The 26,216-nt window shown below is 48.3% G+C and overlaps 1 protein-coding gene across 1 annotated transcript; it reads right to left on the bottom strand.

Annotated features, from left to right (window-relative positions):
• Positions 1–1,006: 1,006 nt before the first annotated feature.
• Positions 1,007–24,637, bottom strand: LOC307217016 (alkaline phosphatase-like). The gene is made up of 11 exons (XM_079978003.1): positions 24,166–24,637; positions 19,670–19,786; positions 14,676–14,791; positions 13,046–13,220; positions 11,552–11,724; positions 10,481–10,606; positions 9,899–9,968; positions 7,151–7,285; positions 5,545–5,736; positions 3,225–3,341; positions 1,007–1,535 (listed from the first exon to the last, which is right to left on the bottom strand). The coding sequence occupies exons 1-11, from the start codon at positions 24,236–24,238 to the stop codon at positions 1,234–1,236; spliced, it is 1,596 nt and encodes a 531-aa protein (XP_079834129.1). The 5' UTR covers positions 24,239–24,637; the 3' UTR covers positions 1,007–1,233.
• Between the last annotated feature and the right edge of the window lie 1,579 nt (positions 24,638–26,216).

Raw genomic sequence — 26,216 nt, forward strand, 5'->3', positions numbered from 1 at the left:
GTTTTTTTTTTTCCCTGCCAGCAAACAGTTAACTAGCAAGAGCTCCTGATTGGCCAGAGTTCCAAGGGAGGCAGTTGGAGGTGTGAAATATACTCGGAGTTGAGAGTGGATTTCATGCTCTTTATTCAGCTCATAGTGGTGAGGAGGAATGGAAGTTCCCCCAGAATATCGGCTTTATATACATTATTTACACAATGGGCCCCACGTGATTGGCTAATTCCGGGATTCTCCTGTAGGCCAATCAGGTTGCGGATTCACTTCCACCTGGAGCTGGATTGGGTGGCTCCTGTGGACCAATCAGACTGCTGCATTCTGAATCCTATTGTTCTAGGACCAATCAGACTGCTGCATTTTGGATACTATTCAACTCAGTACATAACAAGGGGAGTGAGAGACTGTATAAGAGCGATTCATGGGGTCTGTGAGGGGGATTTCTGTCAGGAGAGTTCGTTCTGACAGGTGGTAGAGCTGAGGAGAGCCAAGAGTATATGCTCTCAGGTTCTGAACTGCATAACGCCGTTAAAAAATAATCAAGACACAGTCCCACACGGTGTTCACAGGAAAAAGGATCCTCCGAGGGAATACAGTCATACCTCATGTTACGTTTGCTTCAGGTTGCGTCCTGTGGCGACCCGGAAGTAACAGAACAGGTTACTTCCGGGTTACGCCGCTCGCGCATGTGCAGACACGCAAAATGACGTCATGGGCATGCGCAGAAGCAGCAAATCGCGACCCGTGCACACGCAGACGCGTGTTACATTCTTTTCAGGTTGCAAACGGGTCTCAGGAACGGATCCCGTTCGCAACCAGAGGTGCCACTGTACTCTGACAGGAAAGGGCAGTAGTGGTTGGTGTGTTGTGCGACAAGCACACAGAGTGCAATGAGATTGAGTGTTTGTGTGGGGGAGAGGGAGGCTTGGTTATTTTCCTTGTACACAGGTTGTACATGGACAGTAAAGGTATTAATAACAAATAATAAATAATAATAATAATAATAATACAGGTGTAAAGAAAACAACATCATGCTTTATTCTTTAAAAGCTGAGGCTAAGGAGAGCATCACCATCCATTAATATACAGTTGTATGCAATGAAGCCAAACAAATGAATGAACAAGACTGATGTTCCTTTGGGAATGTCCGGGGAGCCAAGGATTTTCTAGGACCTCCCAGGTGATGCCCAGAGGTCTTTTGAAAATGAGCTTTCCAGTAGTGTGTGTGTGTGTCTTTCAGTGTCACATCATCAGCAAGAAAAGGCACGCCCAGAGTGCAAAGAGGGGTAGCGAGGAGGGGCGATGTGAGACACCCAGGCCAGGTGATCCAAAACCTTCAGTCCGGACCTGCTCAGGGCAGTCGGGGTCCCTGTCATATGGCTTGATGCAGCCTGCATAGGCCAGGACATGGGCGATGTAGTTCTGCTCCTGGATGCCGTGGAAGAGATGGGCCATGGGTCCCTGTGCCATGATGGCCACGTCCTCTCCGCCGTGGGTCTCGATTTCCAGGGGCACAGCTGCCTGCTGCCGGTAGTCCTTGTCTTCTGGATGGGCGAGAGGCAGGAGGTCAGTCTAGACTTTTGGACAGTGGCTCGGTGGCACTGCATGAGCCCATGGCACCCAGGGGGCACTGAGATGGGGCTTATCGGGAGTGGGGCATGGAGGGTGAAGGAGCCCACTGCAGTATCCCCATGCGCCAAAGGAGAAACAAGTTCCCTTGGCCGCAACACCTCGCGGGGTCAGGGCTGATGGAGCTCATTCATCTGAGCACCCATGCCCCACTCCCGAAGGCCAGCCCGGCTGCGGCTTCCCTCAAAGAGGGAGCTATAGTGGGGGTGCCTCGTTGCACCCCCCCTGGAAAATGCACACGGGGCAACGGCCCTCCAGCACCCCCACGCTACACCACTGTAGTGGTTCCCAAATTTCTGTGGGCAACCAGCCTCTGGGTTGCATAAGCTCATCCCCAGTGCCCCCTACCCTATAAAAAGCATTCTTTGCAAGACCCGCTAAGGAAAATAACAATGCAAATGGAATTCAAAACAGTAAGCATTAATAGCTGCTCTAGGACAAAGGAACTAGGAGAACAATCTGCGACTGGGCAAAGCACCGTGGGGCAGGGATGGTTGCTTGCAGAAACTCAGGCTGTGGGTCAGTCCTCAGAGGGAAGGGCTCCTAGGCCCAGGATGTGAGGGAAGGTACAATAGAATGATCCATGTTTGAATCCACACTCAGCCAATGCAAGAAATGGTGTCGGCAAATGCGGATTTAATACTGGTCCTGCTAGCTAGGGATGATGGGCGTTGTAGTCCAAAAACAGCTGGAGACCCAAGTTTGGGGAACCCTGGACTAGCTTATGCAGACCAGCCTGACCAGGCTAGCTAAGTGCAGAGCCATTAAGGAACAACGGCGAGCCAGGTACTGAGGCATAACAAACTGTCCTTCCCCCCTGGTTCTGTCACAGAAAAATGTGTCCTTTTTGAAATCTAAAGTCGTTTCTGGGACCAAAAAAGGGATCTGAGCAGAACTTCGTGGGTGGAAGAGGCTGCACCGAGAGACTGGGAGCCATGACTGACTGCTGCTTTGGACCCAAGCTTGCTGAAGCTATGAGAGGGGCATTGAGAGACCCTTGTGGTATAATGTTCCACACCCCTTCTAGGTGTATATAGGTGTAAAATAAACCATATATCTTAAAACACTACAGTCTCTGATGTGCCTGAATTCCCAATGGAAACACAACCACAGGTGGGCACCTGGAATCCCCTGGAATCCTGTGCACTGCTCAACAGTGGCGTGCAACCTCTGTAACACTGGTGTCAGAAGTGGGATCCGTGTTTTCTCTGTATATACTGGCAGGCGGAACCTGCTTTCACCTGCATTTTCAGCTTGCTACCAAACCCTTTTCTTGTCTTCCCAGTCAAGAAGGAGTCCCAGCTTCTATTCTGCACCTGTTTTCACTTCTCCCCCCTCCTTTGTCGCATCTCCCCTTGCACACAGACCACCCCCATGTTAACCAGTAGCATCTTCCCCATACCACACGTCTTAACTTCTAGGAACCTTTTTCAGCTTCTGCCCTGCTATGACACTACCACCCTTCCTATCCTTGCACACCCGCCTTGAACACCCTTGCTTTCATCGCCCCCCCCCCCTTCCCAGGCCGCCCCCTCTTTTTTCAGCCCCTCAGTCCATAAGCAGAGGTGGTTCTGCTGAGCTCCGCATCCAAAAGCTCTGCATACCGATAGCCTCAGAGCTGACATCTGGGCGGCTGCCATTCCTGAGCTTGTACCCAGGTCCGTTCCCATAGAGGATACTGGTGAATGCCCGCTTGTCTTTTGCTTGCTTGGGTGCCAGCCCTGTGGAGAAACACAGACGATGCTCAGTGCTGGCTCTGACCTGACCAGAGTCAGACACACTTACAGCAGAGTGGAATCAATGGAAGGAGGGTCTCAGGCTGGCCGGATAAATAAATGTGCATTTATTTCAGCCCCCACCCCAAACCAGGTGCCCCCCAGATGTTTTGAACTACAATTACCAACAGCTGTATGATGCTGGGTTAATGGGAGTTGTAATCCAAAAGACCTGGAGATCTGTTTGTCCCTCACCATTTTTTTAAAATGCAAATATTCTGGATTAGCTAATCTTAGTCAACTCTCCTTCCTCAGAAGGAGAGGCTTCCAGATCTGAGGAAAAGGTAAAGGGACCCCTGACCATTAGGTCCAGTTGCGGATGACTCTGGAGTTGTGAACCAGAGCAGCGCCTGGAAACGTCGTTTACCTTCCCGCTGGAGTGGTATCTATTTATCTACTTGCACTTTGACATGCTTTTGAACTGCTAGGTTGGCAGGAGCAGGGACTGAGCAACGGGAGCTCACCCCGTCGCAGGGATTCGAACCGCATTAAACAGAAAGGTGGCTTCCCCCATGGAATTCTGGGACCTGTAGTTCATTAATGGTGCTAGGAGTTGATAGGATACCCTTACTCCCCCTCATAGAGCTACAATTTCCCAAGTTCCCTGTGAGGAGGGGCTTATTGCTTTCTCCTGCTCTAGAGAAGGGAGATTCTGATTAAACACCAGGAAGAATTTTTTAACGCTAAAAGCCATTTAACTATGGAACAGATTGCCATGGGAGGTGGCGGACTCTCCTTCCTCGGAAAAAAATGGATGGCCATCTGTCATGGAAACTTTAGTTGAGATTTCTGCATTGCAGGGGGTTAGACTAGATGACCGTTGGGGATCCCTACACTTCTATGATTCTACGATTCTCAAACCACCGTGGGAATTGTGCTGGAGGGGCCTTTCGCCTCCTTCCTTATGTTTTTATCTGTGTGCTAAAATCCAGTCCCTTACACAAGCCATTAGCTGAAAAGGTTTAACAGAAACTGGGTCCCTCTGGGATGTTTTTCCCCTCCTGGGAAATCATATGGGCTAGAAATTTGCTTTCAAGTTTCAAAAAGGGCAGGTCTGTTTCTCAGAAGCTATGTGATTGCTAGGGCATTTCACACCCACGAGAATTCTTGCATTGCAGGGGGTTGGACTAGATGACCCTGGGGTCCCTTCCCACTCTACAGTTCTACGATTCTATTAATAATAATTTATTATTTATACCCCGCCCATCTGGCTGGGTTTCCCCAGCCACTCTGGGCGGCTTCCATCCGAATATTAAAAACACAATAAAACATCAAACAATAAATACTTCCCTAAACCGGGCCACCTTCAGTTGTCTTTTAAAAGTAAAATTGTTGTTTATTGCCTTGACATCTGCTAAGAGGGCATTCCACAGGGTAGGTGCCACTACCGAGAAGGCCCTCTGCCTGGTTCCCTGTAACCTCACTTCTCGCAGGGAGGGAACCGCCAGAAGGTCCTCGGAGCTGGACCTCAGTGTCCGGGCAGAACAATGGGGGTGGAGACGCTCCTTCAGGTATACAGGACTGAGGCCGTTTAGGGCTTTAAAGGTCAGCACCAACACTTTGAATTGTGCTTGGAAATGTACTGGGAGACAATGAAGATCTTTCAGGACCGGTGTTATATGGTCTCAGCGGCCGCTCCCAGTCACCAGTCTAGCTGCCACATTATGGATTAGTTGCAGCTTCCGGGTCACCTTCAAAGGTAGCCCCATGTAGAGCGCATGGCAGTAGTCCAAGCGGGAGATAACCAGAACATGCACCACTCTGGCAAGACAGTCTGCGGGCAGGGAGGGTCTCATCCTGCGTACCAGATGGGGTTGGTAGACAGCTGCCCTGGACACAGAATTGACCTGCACCTCCATGGACAGCTGTGAGTCCAAAATGATTCCCAGGCTGCGCACCCGGTTCTTCAGGGTTACCCCATTCAGGATCACACACCAGCCCACCCCCTGTCCCCCAAGAACAGTACTTCTGTCTTGCCAGGATTCAACCTCAATCCATTGAGTTCTATGAATTCTATGAATTCTCAGCCTCAGAGTATTTTGAGACTAAGACTTCCAGAAGAGGTGGAAAAGCTTCTCTGCATTGCCCCTTGCCTCTGAGATAGGGAGCAAAGTCTCGCTCTTCAAAGAGCCTGGAAACTTATTCTCACCAAAGATGTTGTTGCCCCGTGGTGTGTTGCCGCCTAAGGTGAAGACGTGCGAGTGGTCAGCTGTGACCACCATGAGAGTCTCTGAGGCGTCGGTCAGCTCCACGGCTCTCTCCACGGCCCGGTCCATCATCACAGTCTCACTCAGGGCCAGCTTGGCTCTGCCCTTGTGATGCCCATGGTCAATCCTGCCTCGTAAAGGAGAAGAAGGCAACATATCCAGACCTTTTTCTCCCCGCAAGAGACACCAACCCCACGGTTTCAGGCTCATGACCGAACATTCCCCCAAACATGAAAAGTAGGGTGTCAGGGAGAAAGGTTCAAGCCCAGGTGTCGCCAAGCCAGGGCTCATGGGCACCCTGGCACCCGTCAAGGCACCCGTCAAGCCTCTAGCCCTCCCAGAAAGAAAGTTATGAGGTAAAATGTGCAGGTAACCTATGAAGTGGAATGAGAACGGTGTGGTATATTTTTCCTGGTACCAAACAATGTTCCCTGTTGCTATTAGGCAGCAGAAGCAGCAGGGTCTGAACTCTGTATGTCAGGACCAGCAGGAAATATCTGACATCCCATAGTAAGCATAAGGTGGCCAGGCTGGTTGTCTCCCTAGTTTTGTGTTCTGCCACATGTTCTGTTCTGTTTGGCTGCCATCTTGTGTTCTGACACATCTATATGGCGGCCATCTTGTGCTATGCCACCTGCTGTGTATGGCGGCCATCTTGTGCTATGCCACCTGCTGTGTATGGCGGCCATCTTGTGCTATGCCACTTGTTCTGTATGGCGGCCATCTTGTGCTATGCCACTTGTTCTGTATGGCGGCCATCTTGTGCTATGCCACTTGTTCTGTATGGCGGCCATCTTGTGCTATGCCACTTGTTCTGTATGGCGGCCATCTTGTGCTATGCCACCTGCTGTGTATGGCGGCCATCTTGTGCTATGCCACCTGCTGTGTATGGCGGCCATCTTGTGCTATGCCACCTGCTGTGTATGGCGGCCATCTTGTGCTATGCCACTTGTTCTGTATGGTGGCCATCTTGTGCTATGCCACTTGTTCTGTATGGCGGCCATCTTGTGCTATGCCACTTGTTCTGTATGGCGGCCATCTTGTGCTATGCCACTTGTTCTGTATGGCGGCCATCTTGTGCTATGCCACTTGTTCTGTATGGCGGCCATCTTGTGCTATGCCCCCTGCTCTGCATGGCAGCCATCTTGCGTTCTGCCCTGCCTCACAGCTGCCACTTTATACTATTCCACAGGCCCTCCATGGCAGCCATGTTGTGACTGCCTGCCCTAGCACTCTCTCAAAATTCGAAGAAAGTGCCCACAGATTGGCAGCTCCTGTCTCTAGCATAACCTGCTTGAAGTGCTCATTTTCTAGGCGGAGGGAACCATTTTGTTTCTTTGGAGGACCGCCCAGTCACGTCAGCCTCAAGCTGCAAGCCAGAGTTGTGCAGGTTTGCTGCGCTAGCCAGCATGAGGCCTGCCAGTCCCTCCTCGGTTCAGATGGGAGCCAGTGCAGGTTCCCTCACAGAGCACAGTGGTGGCCATATCATCCCCGGGGTTCTCTGCTGCCCCTTTCAAGATGGGAGAAGCGGAGAACGCAGATACTCATCTTCCACAAAGAGGAAGAAGCCGTTGGGGTTCCTGCGCAGGATCCGTATAGCCTTCTCCGTCATCTCCACAATGGAGGGGTCCGTGTTGTTGTCGCGATCCAGCTCGTACGCCATGTCGTGCGGCTCAAAGAGACCTAGCGATTGGATCAGAGAAAGTGAGCGTCGCCGTGGCAGGAGCCTGACTGAGACGAGGGAACATTACGTTTTCATTATCATTGGCTATTCAGATTGGTGCGTGGGCCCAGTTGGCATTTGCTCCTGGCGGGGCCTTTTCGGTGGTGGCTCCCCGTTTGTGCAATTCCTTCCCTGGGTGAAGAGAAACTGTCTCTCTCATGATCAAGTCTTGGGAGGAATCTGAAAACATTCCTGTTTACCCAGGCGTTTTGATGGGTGAAAGACAATGTTCCTGGAAACCCTCAAATCATGGGCTAGGAGAAGGTGATTGTTGCTCACCATTTTAAGAATACACACACACACACACACACACACACACACACACACACACACCCTGGGCCATAGGTGCCAACTCCCTGGGGCCCTGGTTGCCTGAGCACCCACAAAATTCCCCATGAAAGGGCCAAACACCCACAAAACACCCATAGTCGTATGACCAAGCTAGCACTCCTTTCCTGGGCTCCTTCACCCTGGTATTTTGAGATGGAGAGTAGTATGCAAATTTAATAAATTTAAAATAAATGCAAATTATTAATATTATTAATATTAATAATACTATTGCTATTATTTTACATTAGGGATGAGAAGCCCCTTTGATATGGTCCATGGCTTCTCCTCACCCCTGGCTACTACTGCTCATGAATTAGGTTGGAAAAATTGCTCTGTGGTTTTTTGTTCTTTTTTGAGAGTGGGCGTTAATGGGGATGGCGGCTGCAGAGAGAAATTTATTAGGCAGAGTAACAAGTGCAGAGAGAGAGAGAGAGATGATTCCCTGCCTTGAGGAAATTTCAGTTTAATGTTGATTGAGTGGGAAATTAATGAAAGGACACCTTTGGGAAGCCTGCAGGCAGGACCTGAGCACAAACAGCAGTTCTCTCCACCCTTGCGATTCCCAGCTACTGACATTTAGGCAGATTCTGCCTCCAACAGTGGGCTTGGACATTTCCCTTGTGGCTAGTAGCCATTGATAGCCTTACCCTGCATGAATCTGACTAATCCGCTTTTGAAACCATCTGAGTTAGCGGCCAGCACCGCATCTTGTGGCAGGGAGTTCCATAGTTCAACTATGGGCTCAATCAAGATTCGGCTTGTCCCACCATTTCCCCCCAGGGAAACCTGCTGTTTACCGCTGAATCGTAGCAAATGCCAATTGGGTTTTCTCCAGATTGGTGTTTGTTTTGATTTAGTGCTCTCAGCACAGGACAAGTGGGAGTGTGGACAGGCCCTATGGGTTGTGGACTGAGGTCCAGCTCCGAGGGCCTTCTGGCGATTCACTCGCTGTGAAAGGTGAGGTTACATGGAACCAGGCCTTCTCGGTGGTGGTGCCTGCCCTGTAGAATGCCCTCCTATCAGATATTAAGGAGATAAAGAACTATACAGAAGGCAGCCCTGTATAGGGAAGTTTTTAATGTTTAATGTTTTGTTATGTTTTTATATGTGCTGGAAGCTGCTCAGAGTGGCTGGGGCAACACAGTCAGATGGGCTGTAATAATAATAATAATAATAATAATAATAATAATAATAATAATAATTCCAACATTCAGCTTCATTGTCCAAGAGTCCCCATATTATGGGAAAGGGATAAAAGCCCCCCCCCTCACTTTCTCCATACCATGCAAAGTTTTATCTATCATTTCTCCTATGACTCACCTTTTCCTTCCTACAAATAACTTTGGGGGTGTGAAACCCTAAAGTAATAATAATAATAATAATGTTATCATTTACAGTAATACCTCTATGAACATCCGCCTTGTCTAGTGTCCATTCTGGCGAACGTCCATGGCAAACCCGGAAGTACCGGAACGAGTTATTTCCGGGTTTGCCGCTCACGCATGCGCAGAAGCACTAAATCATGCTTTGTGCATGCGCAGAAGCACAAAACACTCTGCGCGCTTGCGCAGGTGCAGCGCTTTGCCCTGCGTCCATTTCGGCTAGCCGCCGGGACTCCGGAATGGATCCTGGTCGCAAAACAAGGTACGACTGTATACCCTGCCCATCTGGCTGAGATTCCCCAGCCACTCTGAGCGGCTTCCAGCACATATAAAAACATAATAAAACATCAAATATTAAAAACATTTGAAAAGTAATGTTCCTAAGGGGCAATGGGGCATAAAATGCTGAATCATAGCTGTCAACATTTCCCATTTTTAAAGGGAAATTCCCTTATTCTGAATAGGATTCCTTGCAAGAAAAGGGAAAAGTTGACAGCTATGTGCTGAATAAAGGCAGAGTACACTCAATTAGGACTCAGCTATGCAGCTGCAAATATAACGTTTTAAGTGTGTTTCATGTGCATTATACAAATGTGACACTAGATGGCAATGGTGAGCTAATGGCAACTTCAATATATTTTTCAAAACTTTTTTTTTTAAAAAAAGCATTTTCGCAGTGTTTTTTAATATGTGTCTAGATTCCAACTTCGTGGCTCATCTTGTCTGCTGTTTATCTGTATCCAAACACAATCTCTCCCTGCACAGTTCACATTCCCTTGCGGGGTGTCAGGAATCAGGAAAAGTTTGCCCCCTTCCTCTGACCAGTAGGAGAGAAACAGGAAACCCCCATAGTACTCTTACCCATAAGATGGTTGGTAGTGTTTTCATTGACGGAGGCCAGGCCTGTTTTATTCCAGACATACTGAGCTCCCTAGAAATAAATATTGGGTTCATAAACGCCAGGAATCAACAGCATATTCATTACACCAGCCTTCCTGCACCCGGTGCCCTCTTAATGTCTTGAACTACAACTCCCACTGATATGAGCTGCAGTCCAGAACATCTAGAGGGCAGGGGAGGCTGCATTAAACAGGTACAAAAAGTGGATATATTCCCATTATTGTTATGATTACCATTTAAAGCATGTTTGCCCTATTCTTCAGCCCAACAAAGGCTCCCAGAGTGGCTTACAAAGCTCAGCAATAAGACAGATTCTGCCTTCAGACTTAAAATCTAAAAGGAACAGCACAAAAGGAAAACAAGATTGGGAGGGAAGAAGAAGAAAGCAGGCAGTAGTTCTTGGTTACAGGCTTGAAATGGAAAGAGTTCGAGGAGAGGAGGAGTGAATGTTTTCTCTAAGCCACAACCAGGGTTTTCTCCCCCTGCCCCCCTGCCCCCCACTCCATCCCGCTGGACTCCGAGCCCTTCCCCAATTCCCATTACCATCCTGTTGCTCAACCACATTTCAATGAGGTTCAGGCCATCCTTCCTGGTCCCATTCTGTTTCGGATGCTCTGGGTCGCTCATGTTCCTAGGCATCATGAATTTCCGCCCTCCTCCGAGAATCACCTGCCAATGTGAAGAAGGCAATGTCACTGTTCATCGCCACCTCGCCAGAGTTATTTTTCTTTTTCTTTTTTAAAAATTCATTTTTATTAAATTTTCCATTCTAACAATCCAATCAAATCACATTAGCTATTCCAAATTGTACATATACATATCAAATAACCAAATATTCTGCCAAATTATAAAAATTTTAAGGGGACTTCCCATGCTTCAAGTTCGAAGGGTTCTGACCATCTCATACCTCTACTGCATTTCATAGTCACAGAGTTATTTTTCTTCAGAATTTTCATCCCACATTGCAGGGGGTTGGAGAAGGGCCTTCTCGGTGGTGGCGCCCGCCCTGTGGAACGCCCTCCCATCAGATGTCAAAGAGATAAAAAACTACCTGACATTTAGAAGGCAGCCCTGTTTAGGGATGTTTTTAATGTGTGACATTTTGATGTACCGGTATTTTAAATCTTTGTTGGAAGCTGCCCAGAGTGACTGGGGAAACACAGCCAGATGGGTGGGGTACAAATAAGAAATTATTATTTGTTATGTACTGAGTTGAATAGGATCCAGAATGCAGCAGTCTGATTGGTCCACAGGAGCACCCAATCCAGCTCCAGGTGGAAGTGAATCCTCAGCCTGATTGGCCTACAGGAGAATCCCGGAATTAGCCAATCACGTGGGGCCCATTGTGTAAATAATGTAAAATAATGTATATAAAGCAGATACTTTGAGGGGACTTTCATTCCCTCCTCACCACTATGAGATGAATAAAGAGCATGAAATCCACTCTCGACTCCGAGTATATTTCATCATCATCATCATCATCATTATTACGACATGAGCCCTTAGGGTCCCTTCCAGCTCTACAATTCTATGATTCTATCATTCTCCAGCCAGGCCCCTGAATGGGTCTCCCCGCCCTGCCTTGTGCAGCTCTACACACGTGCAGCCACTCACGTTGATGTCTGTGTTGTGCACCAGCTGGTAGGCGATGTCCTTGCAGCCCTGGCTGGCGGCCTCCTTCGACATGTTGACGTCGCCGTACCACTCGCGGCTGGCCGAGTGGGCATAGGCGGCAGCCGGAGAGGCATGCTGCACACGGGTGGTGGTCACGATCCCCACAGACTTCCCTGTGGGGAGGAGAGGGCATGTGGGAGGCAGACTTGGAAAGAGGGGAATAGGAATGGGGCTCCCCCTCCACCCTCCCCACCATTCCCACTGCTGCCGGTTGGGGTGCCGTCTCTTGTGCTTCACCCCACCTCAACAGCAGAGCCGTCTCCCTCAGGAGGTGGTGGACTCTCCTTCCTTGATCAGCAGAGGTCGGATGACCATCTCTCATGGATGCTGTAGCTGAGATTCCTACATCGCAGGGGGTTGGACTAGATGACTCTACGGGCCCCTTCCAACTCTACAATTTTACACTTCTAAACTGCCATTTTGGAAAGAGCGATGTATCCATTGGCATGCCAGCATGCATTGGGTCAGTGTCATGATCCGGTTCACGGGTGATCGAAGGCCCGGCTGGGGACGTCGGGACTGGGGCAACATGGCGGGGTGGGAGCAGGAACGGGAGTCCAGGAGTCAGGAAGCCAAGAGTCTGAGGGTCAGAGAGCCAGGAGTCAAGAAGTCAAGGGTCCGAGGGTCAGGAAGCAAGGGGTCAAGGAGCCAAACGCAGCAAGGCAGGAAACGTGTTGCTGTGGCAAAGAGCCGAAGGGAAATGCTGACCTTATATCCCTTCCTGGCTCTTGCCACCAGGTGATGTGAGTTACCAATTGGCCTCACCTGTGTGGCCGCACCTTGCCTCTCCAGAACAAACTTAGGAAGGCCCCAGTCCTGCAAAGCCCTATTGGTCACAGGGTCTGGCTCCTGCACACACTCCTGACAGTCAGACACCGAGGAGAGATAACCTTTGAGGGGTTTAAAGCTGCAGGGAGTAGTCCTGCCGTGTGACCCAACATGCCTTTAAAAGAGACTCTTGTCATCTGTCTCCTTCATAGGAGGGTCATTGGGAAAGGCGTGGAAATGGGAAAGCTAAATAAGCAGCAGGTTGGACCAGCACTCCAGCGGGGAGGAGTTTATGTCTGCTTTCCAATAATACACACACTTTTTTGCGTGAAGAGCTACATTGCAAAATTCAGAGAAATGCAGATTTTAGCGGGCAGTTGCTTTTCACTTCCTGTATTTGGGAAATCAAATCAAATTTCTCTCCCCCATGTTTTATGGTGTTTTGAATATTCTGTTGGGAGCCACCCAGAGTGGCTTTTCTTTTACCCCAGATGGGCAGGGAATAATAATAATAATAATAATAATAATAATAATAATAATAATAACAACAATAATAACTACTGCTACATGGAGAAGGAGCTACCAGCCCTGGATAAAGGCTGATCTTTGTCAAAGCCCCCCCCCCCATCCTACCCACAATGTTTCCCTCTTTCCTTCAGCTCCTACCTGACAATGTTGCCCGATGCAGCACAGAGTGGACTTCGTTGCCAAAGGTGGTGTTGCATTGGCCCAAGGTGGCCCGAGCACTCAGGCCCAGGGTTTTAGCATTGGCCTTCACCCCGCACAGGTAGGCAGTGGCGGTTCCAGCGCTGTCAGGCACCTGCCGGTCCACATTGTACGTCTGCAGATAGAAATGGAGAGATGCTGCGATTGAGGGAGGCCTGGCACAAGATTGGCAGGCGGCTGTGTAGCAAGGGGCCAGGAGCTCATCCTGAGAAATGTTACAGGAGACCAGGGAGAAGAGTCGGTGGAAGAAGATTGGAAGAAATTTAAAGTTTATTTACAGAAACATTGTAAAATTAAGGAATGTTAGAAGGATGCTGGAATGAAGTTATGTGGTTTTAGCAGAAATGTTATAAAGGACTAAGTAAAAATGGATTGTTAATTGGTGAAAGAAGAGAATGTAAAATTACAGTATATTAAGATAAATTATTAGGATAAAAACAAAGATGAAAAGGATTTGCTGAAATATCTAACTGAACTAGAATACAAAAAAGGGAGGTGTGAGGAGGTCAAGGAAACAAGCAAACGAAAGATAAGTTATGGGAAGGTTTGATTTGTTTTTTTTAATCGTTTGTATTTTTCTGTGTTTTTGTTTTTTTTTGTTTGTTTTTACTTATTGTGTTGTATTGTCTTGTTTTTTTGCTTAATTTGGTGTTTTTTTCTTTTTTCCTTTTGTAACCTTTAAAACTTGAATAAATATTATTTTTTTTAAAAAAGAGAAATGTTACAGGAAAGGGATGTTTAGCAGCTGTCCAGGAGGATATGACTTTGTTAAGGATGCTGGGAATTGCAGCTCAATTAGGCCAGCACCTTTAACAAACGACAATTCCCAGGATGCTCCATGACTGTTCATTGGATCATAGAATCATACAGTTGGAAGGGACCTTGAGGGTCATCTAGTCCCATCTCAACTAGATTGGACATGACAGATGTCCATCCAACCTCTGCTTTAAAAATGCCAAGGAAGGAAAACCCACCAGATTCCTACCCTTTGGAGCAGGAGAAAACAAGCTCCTTCCCTCTTTCATGTGACAGCTCTTTAGATATTTAAAGATGGCTCTCATATCTCCTCCCAGTCTGCTCTTTTCCAGGCTAAACATACCCAGCTGCTTCAACTGTTCCTCATCAGGCTTGGTCACCCTCCTCTGCACACCTTCCAGCTTGTCAACATCCTCTTTAAATTGTGGAGCCCAGACCTGGACACAGGACTCCAGGTGTGGTCAGGGTGTGGTCACACTCCAGGTGTGACCTTGGAAGGAGATGGACTCTCCTACCTTGGAGGCTTTTAAGCAGAGGCTGGATGGCCATCTCTCAGGGATGCTTGAGCTGAGATTCCTGCACTGCAGAGGGCCGGGCTAGACGACCCATGGGGTCCCGTCCAACTCGGCAGCCCTATGATTCTGTGAGCTAAGGCTGCAATTCCTAGCCACACTTACCTGGGAGAAAATCCCAGGTAAAGGCTTGATGGGAGGGAGGCCTTGGAAAATAGGCAGACCGGGCCCTCCTAGGGAACTGGCTGAGGGTGAACACAGCAGCGTGCAGCGGCACTTTCTTCCTTGGCACCGGCTCCCACCTTGGACAAGGCGACGTAGGGGAATCTCTCCATCGCCAGCACGCTCTCTTCCCCGGAGCCTCCTGCCAGCTGGCCCTTGTAGATTCGGGCGGCTGTGATGGTGGGCACCCCCATGCCTGAAAGGGCAGAAGGGGGGTCATTAGAAGAGTTGTCAAGGGGCTAAGCAAAGGGGTGGAGAAGGTTCAGCGCCTGCCTTTGGAGAGATCAATAGGAGTCACATTCTTCCACAGGGCCTACTTCCTACTATTTTGGTGCCCGTTTAAGCAGTCGTGGTTTCTCCCAGAGGATCCTGGGAGCTATAGTTTGCTAAGGGCGCAAAAATGGGACTACGGTGCTTTAAATGTATGGAGCGAATGTGGCCTTTGCCCTTGCCAGAAAGAAAGGGACATATTTCATATTCCCCCCTGTTACAGAAGCACACGAAAGTGTTAAATAACTCTGAAGAGAAAGAAGCACATCATTAACTTTCACCCTCATTAATGACACTAGCTGGTCCATTATTTAGCTGGTCCATTATTTAGCTGAGATTCCTGCCTTGCAGGGGGGTTGGACTAGATGACCCTTGGGGTCCCTTCCAACTCTACAGTTCTATGATTTTTGTGACTTTGATGTGGTTTGTAGCTGTGAGTGCCAAGCATTAAAATGAATCGGTTTTAGCAGAACCAGGCACTGTGTTAAATGCAAGGGTAAATGGATTGAGAGCCAGACTCAGTTTCTTATTTATTTTTAAATAAAAGCATCGCCACTAAGAGGCTGAGCTAAGGATCAGCAATTCCCTTTTCCAGATCTCACCTGTGCTATGAACCCGCTAGGTGACTTTAGGCAAGACAAGACACCCTCAATCGCAGAAATGTGGGAGTCAATGGGATAATCCTGGCCCACATTACAGGGTTGGTGTTAAGGGTTACAAGAATACATGTGAAATCCTTGAAGCACTTTGTGAAATACTAAGGGTCACATTGGCAGCTGTGACATATAAACCTACAGATTGAATACATTGAAAGATAGCTCACAGGGCAGTAAACGTAAGTGTAAAGAAACTCCTGGCTGCAAGGATGTCGTAAGAGTCAAGATGTCTGGCAAGACGTGTGAAGGAATTTGCTGACACTGACAGATGACTCTAGGGCCTCGTTCCTCCTCAAGCCCGTGTCTGTGATATTACTTTTGCTCTTCTGATAACACTGCTGCTTAGGTACCTTTTCCTTATTGCAGGGATTAATTTCTACTGTACGTGGAGCTAAGACAAGGAAACACCTCTATAATAAGCCCGTGCAACTTATAGGGCCATGGATTCCACCTTTGTGGTTTTCCAGCAAGTAAAAACTATCTTATAACATTACGGCTGGTGCATTTAATTGAAGAAAATCCACTACGTATCTTTTTGTTGCTGAGAGTTTTGTCAAACCGCTGGACATTGAAATCTGTACTTTATTTTTTTGTTGTTTTAAACTGCTCAATAAATGTCTCATTCTCCACCCACCAACCCCCACATGGGTAGAGGGGAATACCCTTCAACATCTCTCTGATGAAAATAGGGATGTCCTGAATAATAATAATAATAATAATAATAATAATAATAATAATAATATTTATGCCCCCCCATCTGACTGTGTTGCCCCAGCCACTCTGGGCGACTTCTAACATATATAAAAACCTCATAAAACATTACACATTAAAAAGCTCCCTAAACAGGGCTGCCTTCATATGTCTTCTAAAGGTTGCATAGTTACTTATCTCCTTGGCTCAGGGGTTGCATAACTCTGATAAGAAAAGGGACGTCCTAAGGGAAAGCGGGACATTCCGGGATCAAAAGAGAAACCAGGACGGTTTCTGTAAATCCAGGACTGTCCTTGGAAAAGAGGTTCTGTAGGGGCCAGCCTCTTGGCATGCTCCTGTGATGGCCTCAGATAACCTGGAGGCATGCAGAAGAAGTTGGGGGTTACATGCTTCCCTACAAGAAATGCGCAGCCTCTGCACAGCCTTTCGCTTCTGCACGGAAGCGCATGGGCCACTGGGAGCTTTAGGTCTCCGCAGCGCTTGGCTCTCCTCGCCTCCCTCCTCTGATCCAGGAGTCTCCCCCATCCTGCCACCAGTCCCTAAGATAAGCTGCCAGAGGGCGGAACGACCTGGCAGTCAGTGGCCTGCAGTGACCCAGAGAGCCTCCCACCTGCGAGGGATGATGATGAGTGGGTCTTGGCGAGGTCTGCGGCTGCTCCTCCGCCTGCCAAAATCCACTTTGCGCAAACTCTGGGTTGAGTTATGCGGAGACGGCTCTCTGACGGCGCCAGAGGCAGCGGCCAAAGGGTGTAAATCAGCTTCATGAAGGGCAGCTGGAGAGCGGCAGGAGGGAGGCTGGGCCTCACCTTAGAGAGGAGAGAGAGACAGCTGGACCCCTGCCAGGCGGACCTTTTTCGCTGGCGGTGCTGAGCCAGAGGGAGCAGAGACCGGAGAAACGATCCCTTTGGAACCCAAGCACTGGGCCAGGGTCTTGAATCACAGGGACACAAGAGGCTGCCTTATAGCAAGTCAGACCCTTGCTCCATCTAGCTCAGTGTTGTCTGCACTGGCTGGCAGCAGCTCTCCAAAGTTCCGGGCAGGGAGTCTCTCCAAACTCCACCTGGAGATGCCACCTCGGCATCTTCTGCATGCAAAGGCAAATGCTCTATTGCTGAGCAAAAGGTTCGGAGTGCCTTTTTGACTCAAAGCAGGGTCCAACTGTGTCCAAACAGAGATGGAAACTTGCTCCTTGAACTCAGGGAGCATTGCACAAAGTTTGGTTACAACAGCTAAAGAAGTGTCCAGGTGCACAGCAAACGGACAAACAACTTTGAAGAATATATGGTAGAATTGTGTGTGTGTGTGTGTGTGAGAGAGAGAGAGAGAGAGAGAGAGAGAGAGAGAGAGAGAGAGAATTGGGGTGGCAGCAGACCTTCCAAGTGTCCCTATTTTCCAGGGACAGTCCCAGATTTACAGAAGCTGTCCTGTTTCTGATTTGATCCTAGAGTGTCCTGTTTTTCCCTATTGCCATCGGAGAAATATTGGAGGATATTTGACCCCCAACCATCTGAAGGCAGTCCTGTTTAGGGAAGTTTTTTTTTGTGTGTTTAATGTTCTGTTATGTTTTTATATATGTTGGAAGCTGCCCAGAATGGCTGGAGCGACCCAGTCAGATGGGCAGGGTATAAATAGTAAAATTATTATTAATGGAATAATAATCATCAGAGAAATGCTGAAGGGTTTCTGGTCAGCAGATGCAAACTAGAGTGTGGCTCCTGCAAACTTAAGAGTTGTGTGAAAGGGGGATTTTTAGCAGCTGTCCTAACTTGTCCGGCAAAGTTGCACCTTTTGAAATGCCTCCTTCTACACAACGAAAGGGCCAGAGCCCTCTCTGCACCTTGCGATCAAAGAAAGGAATAGTTACAGGTAGGTAGCTGTGTTGGTTTGCCATAGTCGAAACAAAATAAAAAAAATTCCTTCCAGTAGCACCTTAGAGACCAACTAAGTTTGTTATTGGTATGAGCTTTCGTGTGCATGCACACAAAAGCTAATAATAATTATTATTATTATTATTATTATTATTATTATTATTATTTATTTATACTCCCGCCCATCTGGCTGGGCCTCCCCAGCCACTCTGGGCAGCTTCCAACAAAATATTAAAATAGTTCTGGTGGCAATGTGTAGATATGGACTGGGAAAAGATCCAAAATTAAACGTTTGCATTTGGCCTTATTATTACATTTCTCTCCCACCTTTCCTCTGAGGAGCTCAATGTGGCATTCACACTTCTCCCCCTTTTATCCTCACAGCAACCATGTGAGGTAGGCTCAGGTAAGAGGTAGGCTCAGGTAAGACTCAGCAAAGGTCACTCAGGGAGCTTCATGGCCGAGTGGGAATTGGAACCCTTGTCTCCTGGGTCTTAGTCCATAACTCTAAGTGCACTAGCTTTCGCTTCACAGATTTTATTCAACATCTTTATCAACGACTTGGATGATAGACTCAAGGGCATCCTGATCAAATTTGCAGATGACACCAAACTGGGAGGGGTGGCTAACACCCCAGAGGACAGGATCACACTTCAAAACGACCTTGACAGATTAGAGAACTGGGCCAAAACAAACAAGATGAATTTTAACAGGGAGAAATGTAAAGTATTGCACTTGGGCAAAAAAAATGAGAGGCACAAACACAAGATGGGTGACACCTGACTTGAGAGCAGTACATGTGAAAAGGATCTAGGAGTCTTGGTTGACCACAAACTTGACATGAGCCAACAGTGTGATGCGGCAGCTAAAAAAGCCAATGCAATTCTGGGCTGCATCAATAGGAGTATAGCATCTAGATCAAGGGAAGTAATAGTGCCACTGTATTCTGCTCTGGTCAGACCTCACCTGGAGTACTGTGTCCAGTTCTGGGCACCACAGTTCAAGAAGGACACTGACAAACTGGAAGGTGTCCAGAGGAGGGCAACCAAAATGGTCAAAGGCCTGGAAACAATGCCTTATGAGGAACGGCTAAGGGAGCTGGGCATGTTTAGCCCGGAGAAGAGGAGGTTAAGGGGTGATATGATAGCCATGTTCAAATATATAAAAGGATGTCACATAGAGGAGGGAGAAAGGTTGTTTTCTGCTGCTCCAGAGAAGCGGACACGGAGCAATGGTTCCAAACTACAAGAAAGAAGATTCCACCTAAACATTAGGAAGAACTTCCTGACAGTAAGAGCTGTTTGACAGTGGAATTTGCTGCCAAGGAGTGTGGTGGAGTCTCCTTCTTTGGAGGTCTTTAAGCAGAGGCTTGACAACCATATGTCAGGAGTGCTCTGATGGTGTTTCCTGCTTGGCAGGGGGTTGGACTCGATGGCCCTTGTGGTCTCTTCCAACTCTATGATTCTATGATTTGGAGACCCACCCACGCCCCATAGTTGTGTGCACCTATAAATCTGCCCCAAGACCCACTCTGGGTGCGCAGCCTTGTACACCCGTGTGCAAACTCACCGTCTCCTAGGAAGAGAATGACGTTCTTTGCTCGATGGTTCATGGGTGTCAGCTTGAGTGCTGATTCCAGGGTCTGCTTGGCTTTCATGTTCCAATATTCTGGGTCCTTTTCCTTTTCTAGAAGAACCAGCGGAGGAGAAAGTTACTGCTCTGTATGCCTTTGTGTTTTGGATTGGCTGGTCTGAGTGAAAACTCAGCTTCTGCCTAACACAGGGGTGAAGCACGTTGTGGATCTCCAGATATTCTTAGACTCCAGCTGCCGCCACCCCTGGCCATTGCCATTCTGGCTGAGTTAGATCCCCTCACATCTGGGCACAGGTTCCTCAGGCCTGGCCTAAGGCATTCAACTGTGGAATCTGAAGGAGCGTCTCCACCCCCATCGTTCAGCCCGGACACTGAGGTCCAGCGCCGAGGGCCTTCTGGCGGTTCCCTCATTGTGAGAAGCAAGGTTACAGGGAACCAGACACAGGGCCTTCTCAGTAGTAGCGCCTGCCCTGTGGATTGCCCTCCCACCAGATGTGAAGGAAATAAGCAGCTATCTTATCTTTAAAAGACATCTGAAGGCAGCCCTGTTTAGGGAAGTTTATAATATTTAATGCTGTATTGTTTTTAACACTTGATTGGGAGCCGCCCAGAGTGGCTGGGGAAACTCAGCCAGATGGGCGGGATCTAAATAAATTACTACTACTACTATTATTATTATTATTTCTTAAGAAATTTTGAAGCTGAGAGTGGAGCAGGGAACCAATCAAGTGGACTTGAAGTAGCGCAAGGGCTCTTAGGGAAGTCTTTTTCAGAAATGTCTCTATACCTCTTGAGCTCCTGCCCACATGTTTTTGCTTCCCAAATCCCACACTTCAACTCAACCCTCCACGAGTCCAAGGATATGCCTCTTCCCCAGCACCGGGTTTAGGGTGGCGAGGGCAATGCCACCACCAGGGTGCGAAGCCCAGGAGGCACAAAACTGAGAAGATCCAGAATTGAGAAGATTCTTTTGAGGGCACCAAATTTTTGGCTCTCCCTGAGCGTCGCATTACAAAAGATTGCAAAAGTCTGCTGCTGCTCTCCCCCCTTTGAAGCTCGGAGCTGTGTATACATTTGGGAAGGAGCAGCTCATTTGACAAGGACATGATAAGCCCCCTGAGGCAATTTCCCCAAAGGAAATGGCCTCTTCAAAGACCAGAGTACCCCAATTGACATTCCTCACTCAGTCTTGGGCAGCCACTCACTGGGACAGCTGTGAGCTGGCGGTGGCTAGAGTATGATAGCGACCTTCCACAGATGTTGGCAGTCTATCACCAGATGCCAGGAACTCAGAAGGAAAGAAGGCTACCACCATCTTTGTGGCCTGATGTTCTTGTGAAGCCTTAGGAAATGAGATTCTAAAATTGCCCCATCAGCCTTTGCTTCCTGTGTTTGGAGGGAGGGGGCTTGTGAATTGCCCAGGGAATTCTTATCAGCAAGGCTGCATGGAATCAACAGATCCAGTTGGGACCTGACCTCACAAAGAGCAAAGGTCACAGGCATCAACCGCCTGGTTCCTAGCAAAACAGACCCTGCCCATTCACAACCCTTGCATGCTCATTAATCACCCATTGATCAGGGGCTCGCCTTGTAACTGATTGAGCCTCTTCGCTTAGGAGAGCTGTGCGATAGGCAAAGGAATCAAATAGGCAGAGCATCCTCATTTGTTGTTTATAAAAAGTGCCTGATATGCACAGACTCATTCATCCAGGGGAGGGGAGTGTGGGCATAACTTATTTATTTTTAATGACAATTTCCGTCCCATTCTCCCTCACCGAAGGACAGATAGCAGCCTAAAATGCAATAAAACCATGTTGAATATCCAATAATTAAAACGACAGTTATTAAAACCTCATCATCCATAAGGAAAGTTTGGGGGCGGGGAGAGAGAGAATCATATGCCTTCCCTTTCTTTTCCTACACACACACACATGCACACACCAGATTTCAGATCCCACACTATGATTCCCTCAGGAAATCTTGCTTCTCTGCCTACCTTCCTGGTGCAGCTGGCATGGAACACTGAGCCAAACTATGGTGGGTGGAGCAGGAGACTCTTGAGAGTCCCATGGACTGCAAGAAGATCAAACGTCTCCATTCTGAAGGAAATCAGCCCTGAGTGCTCACTGGAAGGACAGATCCTGAAGCTGAGGCTCCAGTACTTGGTGTTTCCTGCTTGGCAGGGGGTTGGACTCAATGGCCCTTGTGGTCTCTTCCAACTCTATGATTCTATGATTCTACTTTGGCCACCTCATGAGAAGAGAAGACTCCCTGGAAAAGACCCTGATGTTGGGAAAGATGGGGGGCACAAGGAGAAGGGGACGACAGAGGACGAGATGGTTGGACAGTGTTCTCGAAGCTACCAGCATGAGTCTGACCAAACTGCGGGAGGCAGTAGAAGACAGGAGTGCCTGGCGTGCTCTGGTCCAGGGGGTCACAAAGAGTCGGACACGACTAAATAACAACAAATGGGGGAGAATGAATGAGCAAGGGAAGCTCTGCTTGCCCACAATCCCTTTTCTATGCAGCCAGGTCCCCCCCCCCCCAATTCTAGTTCTTTGCCTATGACCTTCCACCTACCAACTTTGGGCCGGCCTTGTTTGTGCCAACGTCCCCAGAACCTGAAGCAGATCAGCATGCATAAGGACATAAGGAATCCACTCATCGCACATCCATGACATTTTGCTTCCCCCAAACTGAGCCCCGGTCAAAGTGCAGGAGGCTCAACCAGGGTTGTCCTCTCAGACCCTCACCACACACTTCCTTTCTTGAGGGTCAGCTGTTCTTTGCAACTTTGCATTGTGTTGGAAGCAGCTGACTGATTTCCTGCACAGTCTCGTTTGGCCCAGTTTGTTCCACAACCCTCTTGTGGATATTTGCAGAAGATAACACAGGAACCATCTCAGCGGAGGTGCAGGGAGAGTGACAACGGTAGCCTCTGCTCTCAGCTGCATCAGCAATGCCTTGCAAATCTTGCCCAACATCCTCTTTAAGCAAGACCAGACCGGACCATAAGATACCAACTGGAAGGAAGTGGGCAATTTGTTTCCAGGACACACTCTGTGCATTGATGCAACTTCTCTGAGAAAGAAACAGCACAAATTCTGCAAAAGTAAAACCTGGAGTGGGGAGAACCTTGTGAGTTCACCTGCTGATCTTAGCCCATTTTATGATTATTATGATTATATGGGCTGGGTTTTACATTATTCCTTTATGATTTGGACTAACACAACTTTCCTCCGTTTTGAATAATGCTCAGAATACTTGCCTGTCCTCACCCTCCCTGCTTAGCAAAGGTTGGCAACAGAGCAAAGCGGGACACGGACTTTCTGCAAACTAAGAAACCGTGTCGATCAAGTCGCACCTCTGAATTTGGTCCTGTGCTCCTGTTCTTCTCGTAAGCAACATCTCTACCTTTCCTTAAGAATGCCAGATGGCCTTGCAGCTGGATCAGGCCAAAGGCCCATCCCATAAGGTATCCTGCTCTTGCAGAGGCTGAACTGCCCTAACAGCTACATGGGGAGCAGGATCCAAATCAGTGGCGTAGCGTGGGTTGTCAGCACCCGGGGCAAGGCAAGTAATTTGCACCCCCTAACCCGTGGATTTACGCCCCCTAGCCCTACCCCTAACCCTAACCCCCAGATGTTGCGCCCGGTGCGGCCGGCCCCCCCTGCACCCCCCACACTACGCCACTGACCCAAATCCTTCCAAGCGTACAAACGGCAAAGCAATAATAAGCACTATTAAAAACAACATCAAGTCCCCAGACATTCAAATGCAACAGGACAAAATGTATAAAACCAGCAGAAGCTAGGACCCCTTAAGCTTGCTTTATTGTTTAAGAGAAGTCAGTTCCTGGGGAAACACTCTGCACAAGCCCAGAGGGATAATTTCCTTGGGCTGGGATTGAAAGCAGAAGCTGGTTCCTTTGCTCGGGGAGTTAGAAGTCGGGATCCCTAAAAGCAGGCATGCAGCTCCCCAGAACATGGCACACTCCCCTCTGTCCTAGCCAGAGCATCACCGCTGGGCAGAAAACAAAGCCAGCTTGAATACTTATATTACAGAACAGCCTTGGTTGGACTTTGAATGTCTACAGAAGACTCTCTGCTATCGTCAGATCAAGCACCCACTGACTTAGATGGAGTTTATCTCCAAGTGAAGCAGAGGAGGGCCGTAACACAGTGGCAGAGTGTCTGCCTTACATGTAGAAGGCTTCTGCAGGTAGGGTCGGGAAAGACTCCCTGGCTGAAATCCTGGCAAGCTGCTGCCAGTCAGTGCCGACAACACTGATCTAGAGGGACCTACAGGTCTGAAATTGTATAAGGCAGCTTCCTATATTCTCATTCTCTCTCTCTCTCTCTCTCTCAAAAAACAACAACACTCTTTTCCAGAAACTTGGGCTGGTGGCCGATTTGGCTCCAGAAGATCTTCTCCCAAGCTGTGGAACAACAACAGATAGCTTTGTTTCTCACCTAAGGATGTGGCAGAGAGGCAGGCACAGAAGCAAAAGAGAGCCTGGATCCTCAGGGCAGCCAGGGGCTTCATCCTGCAGCCAAGCCAAGGATGGAAAGAGTCCCTGATGAAAGAGCGCAGCTTCTGAGGCTCTGGGGTTTTTATGCTCCTCCTCTCACCTTTGGACCCAGGGGGGCACCGGGCCAAAAGGCTGGGAGGGGTGGGAAAGGAAATGATGATGACGTCCCATGCCCTGTCCCGAGAGAAGTACCGGTAACTGCCCACAACACAGTTTCATCACAGCCTTTCAAGTCTGCAGTGGGGAGAGCATTTTTCTGCTGAATCGGCCAGCCTATCTGTAGGCTCCAAGGCTCCTCCCGGACACCTCTTCTGAACACCAGCTCCGGAAGGAAATCAAAGGCTACGGCCTTGTTGAGGAGACCACGCAGCCACTTGCAGGTTTCTGCGAAGAGATAGGGAGCCTTCCTCCTGTGGGCCCAGCCAGTGGAGAGACAGGCGGTTAGGGTCCTCTAAGACACAAAGGCTGCCCCAGAGGTCACTGCAGAGCTCATGTCTGCCTTCTTAGCTGCTTCCGTTGAACTGAGTGGCAAGGACACTTTGGGAAGTCAACACGCATGGAAAAACCGAGTCCTGCTTCCTTCCATAGAACTGGGCAGATCTGGTCTGGTCTGGGCTGCTGATGACTGGAAATTGCCCAGGATGCACGTTCCCTTCCTGCCCAATGTTGCATTTACTCGCTTAAACCAAAAGGGCAATGCAAAACGGTGTCTGAGCATGTCAAACAATGGAATTTGAAAAACACATACAAATACATTGGAGTTTACAAGTCAAGGTGAATCCAAACAAGTCCAAAGTACAGGGCGGAATGTAGCTCGGTGAAATGCACACGCCTGGCATGCACAGGGTCCGATTCCTGGCATCTCCTGAGGGGCAGGAAAGAGTCTGGGACCCTGGGGGCCCTCTGCCTGCCAGAGTGTACCAGCAGCCCCCCAGATGGTGCCTGCCAGATGCTTCAGACTTCGATTCCCACCAGCACCATCTAGTAGAGCTATGCTGGCTGGAGCTCATGGGAGTTGTAGTCGACAGCAGTTGGTGGGGGACAGCAGCCGCCTTGGAAAGTAGCTAGTCCAGGGCTTGAGAGGCTGACATTTGCAGGGCACCAGGTTGGCAGATTTAGTCTAACAGAAATGTAGAGCAAAGCCTCCTCCACCATCTCAACCAGGCAACACCTACCTGCTGGCCTCCCAGCCAGATGTAATGGACTACAACTCCCATCAGCCATTCCAGCTGGGACCGATGGGAATTGTAGTCCAAAACATCTGGAGGCAGCCAGTTTGGGGGAGGTCTGGAAACCAAGAACAGTTGAGGGGGTTAAAGGGGCTGTAAGATGCATCACACCAAAGGCAGCCAATGTGGTGCCCGGCAGTTGTTTTGGACTACAACTCCCATCCCTGACAATTGGCTTGGGTTGATGGGAGCTGTAGTTCACATGGTGCATAGTTACGACTGTGGAACTCCCACAGGAAGCCGTGCTGGACTGGCTTTAAGAAATGACGAGGCAAATTCTTTTTTTAATTAAATTTTATTAAATGTTAGAAAAAAATGAAAAGAAAAAATAGAAACAATACATAACCAAACATTAAAACCTTCATCTACACTATTTTCCAGAATGCAGACTAGAAAAGAAGAAAGACAAAAGATAAAAGAAACAAGAAAAATAATGAAGAAAAAAATACTTTTCATAATCAATTATTCCAAATTCGTACTTCAAACATAACGATATATAAATCCTAGTTAAAATATTATAAAAGACTTCCACCGCATTCACCGCACGTCTCTTGGTTATCTAATTCACCTTTACATCTGTTCTTCAGTCACTTCCTTTCCTTAAATTCTTTCATAGTCCGACTAATCTTTGTATTCTCTATGTTCTTCACAAGGTTAGTCTAAGCACAACCAAATTTTCGTGTTTGATCCGTTTGCGTAAATATTCATTTAAGCATTCCCATTGTTTCTGTACCATAATTTTTGATTTATGCCTTATTATATC

This window comes from Podarcis cretensis, assembly GCF_951804945.1.
Source record: "Podarcis cretensis genome assembly, chromosome: 5".
Taxonomy (NCBI): Eukaryota; Metazoa; Chordata; class Lepidosauria; order Squamata; family Lacertidae; genus Podarcis; species Podarcis cretensis.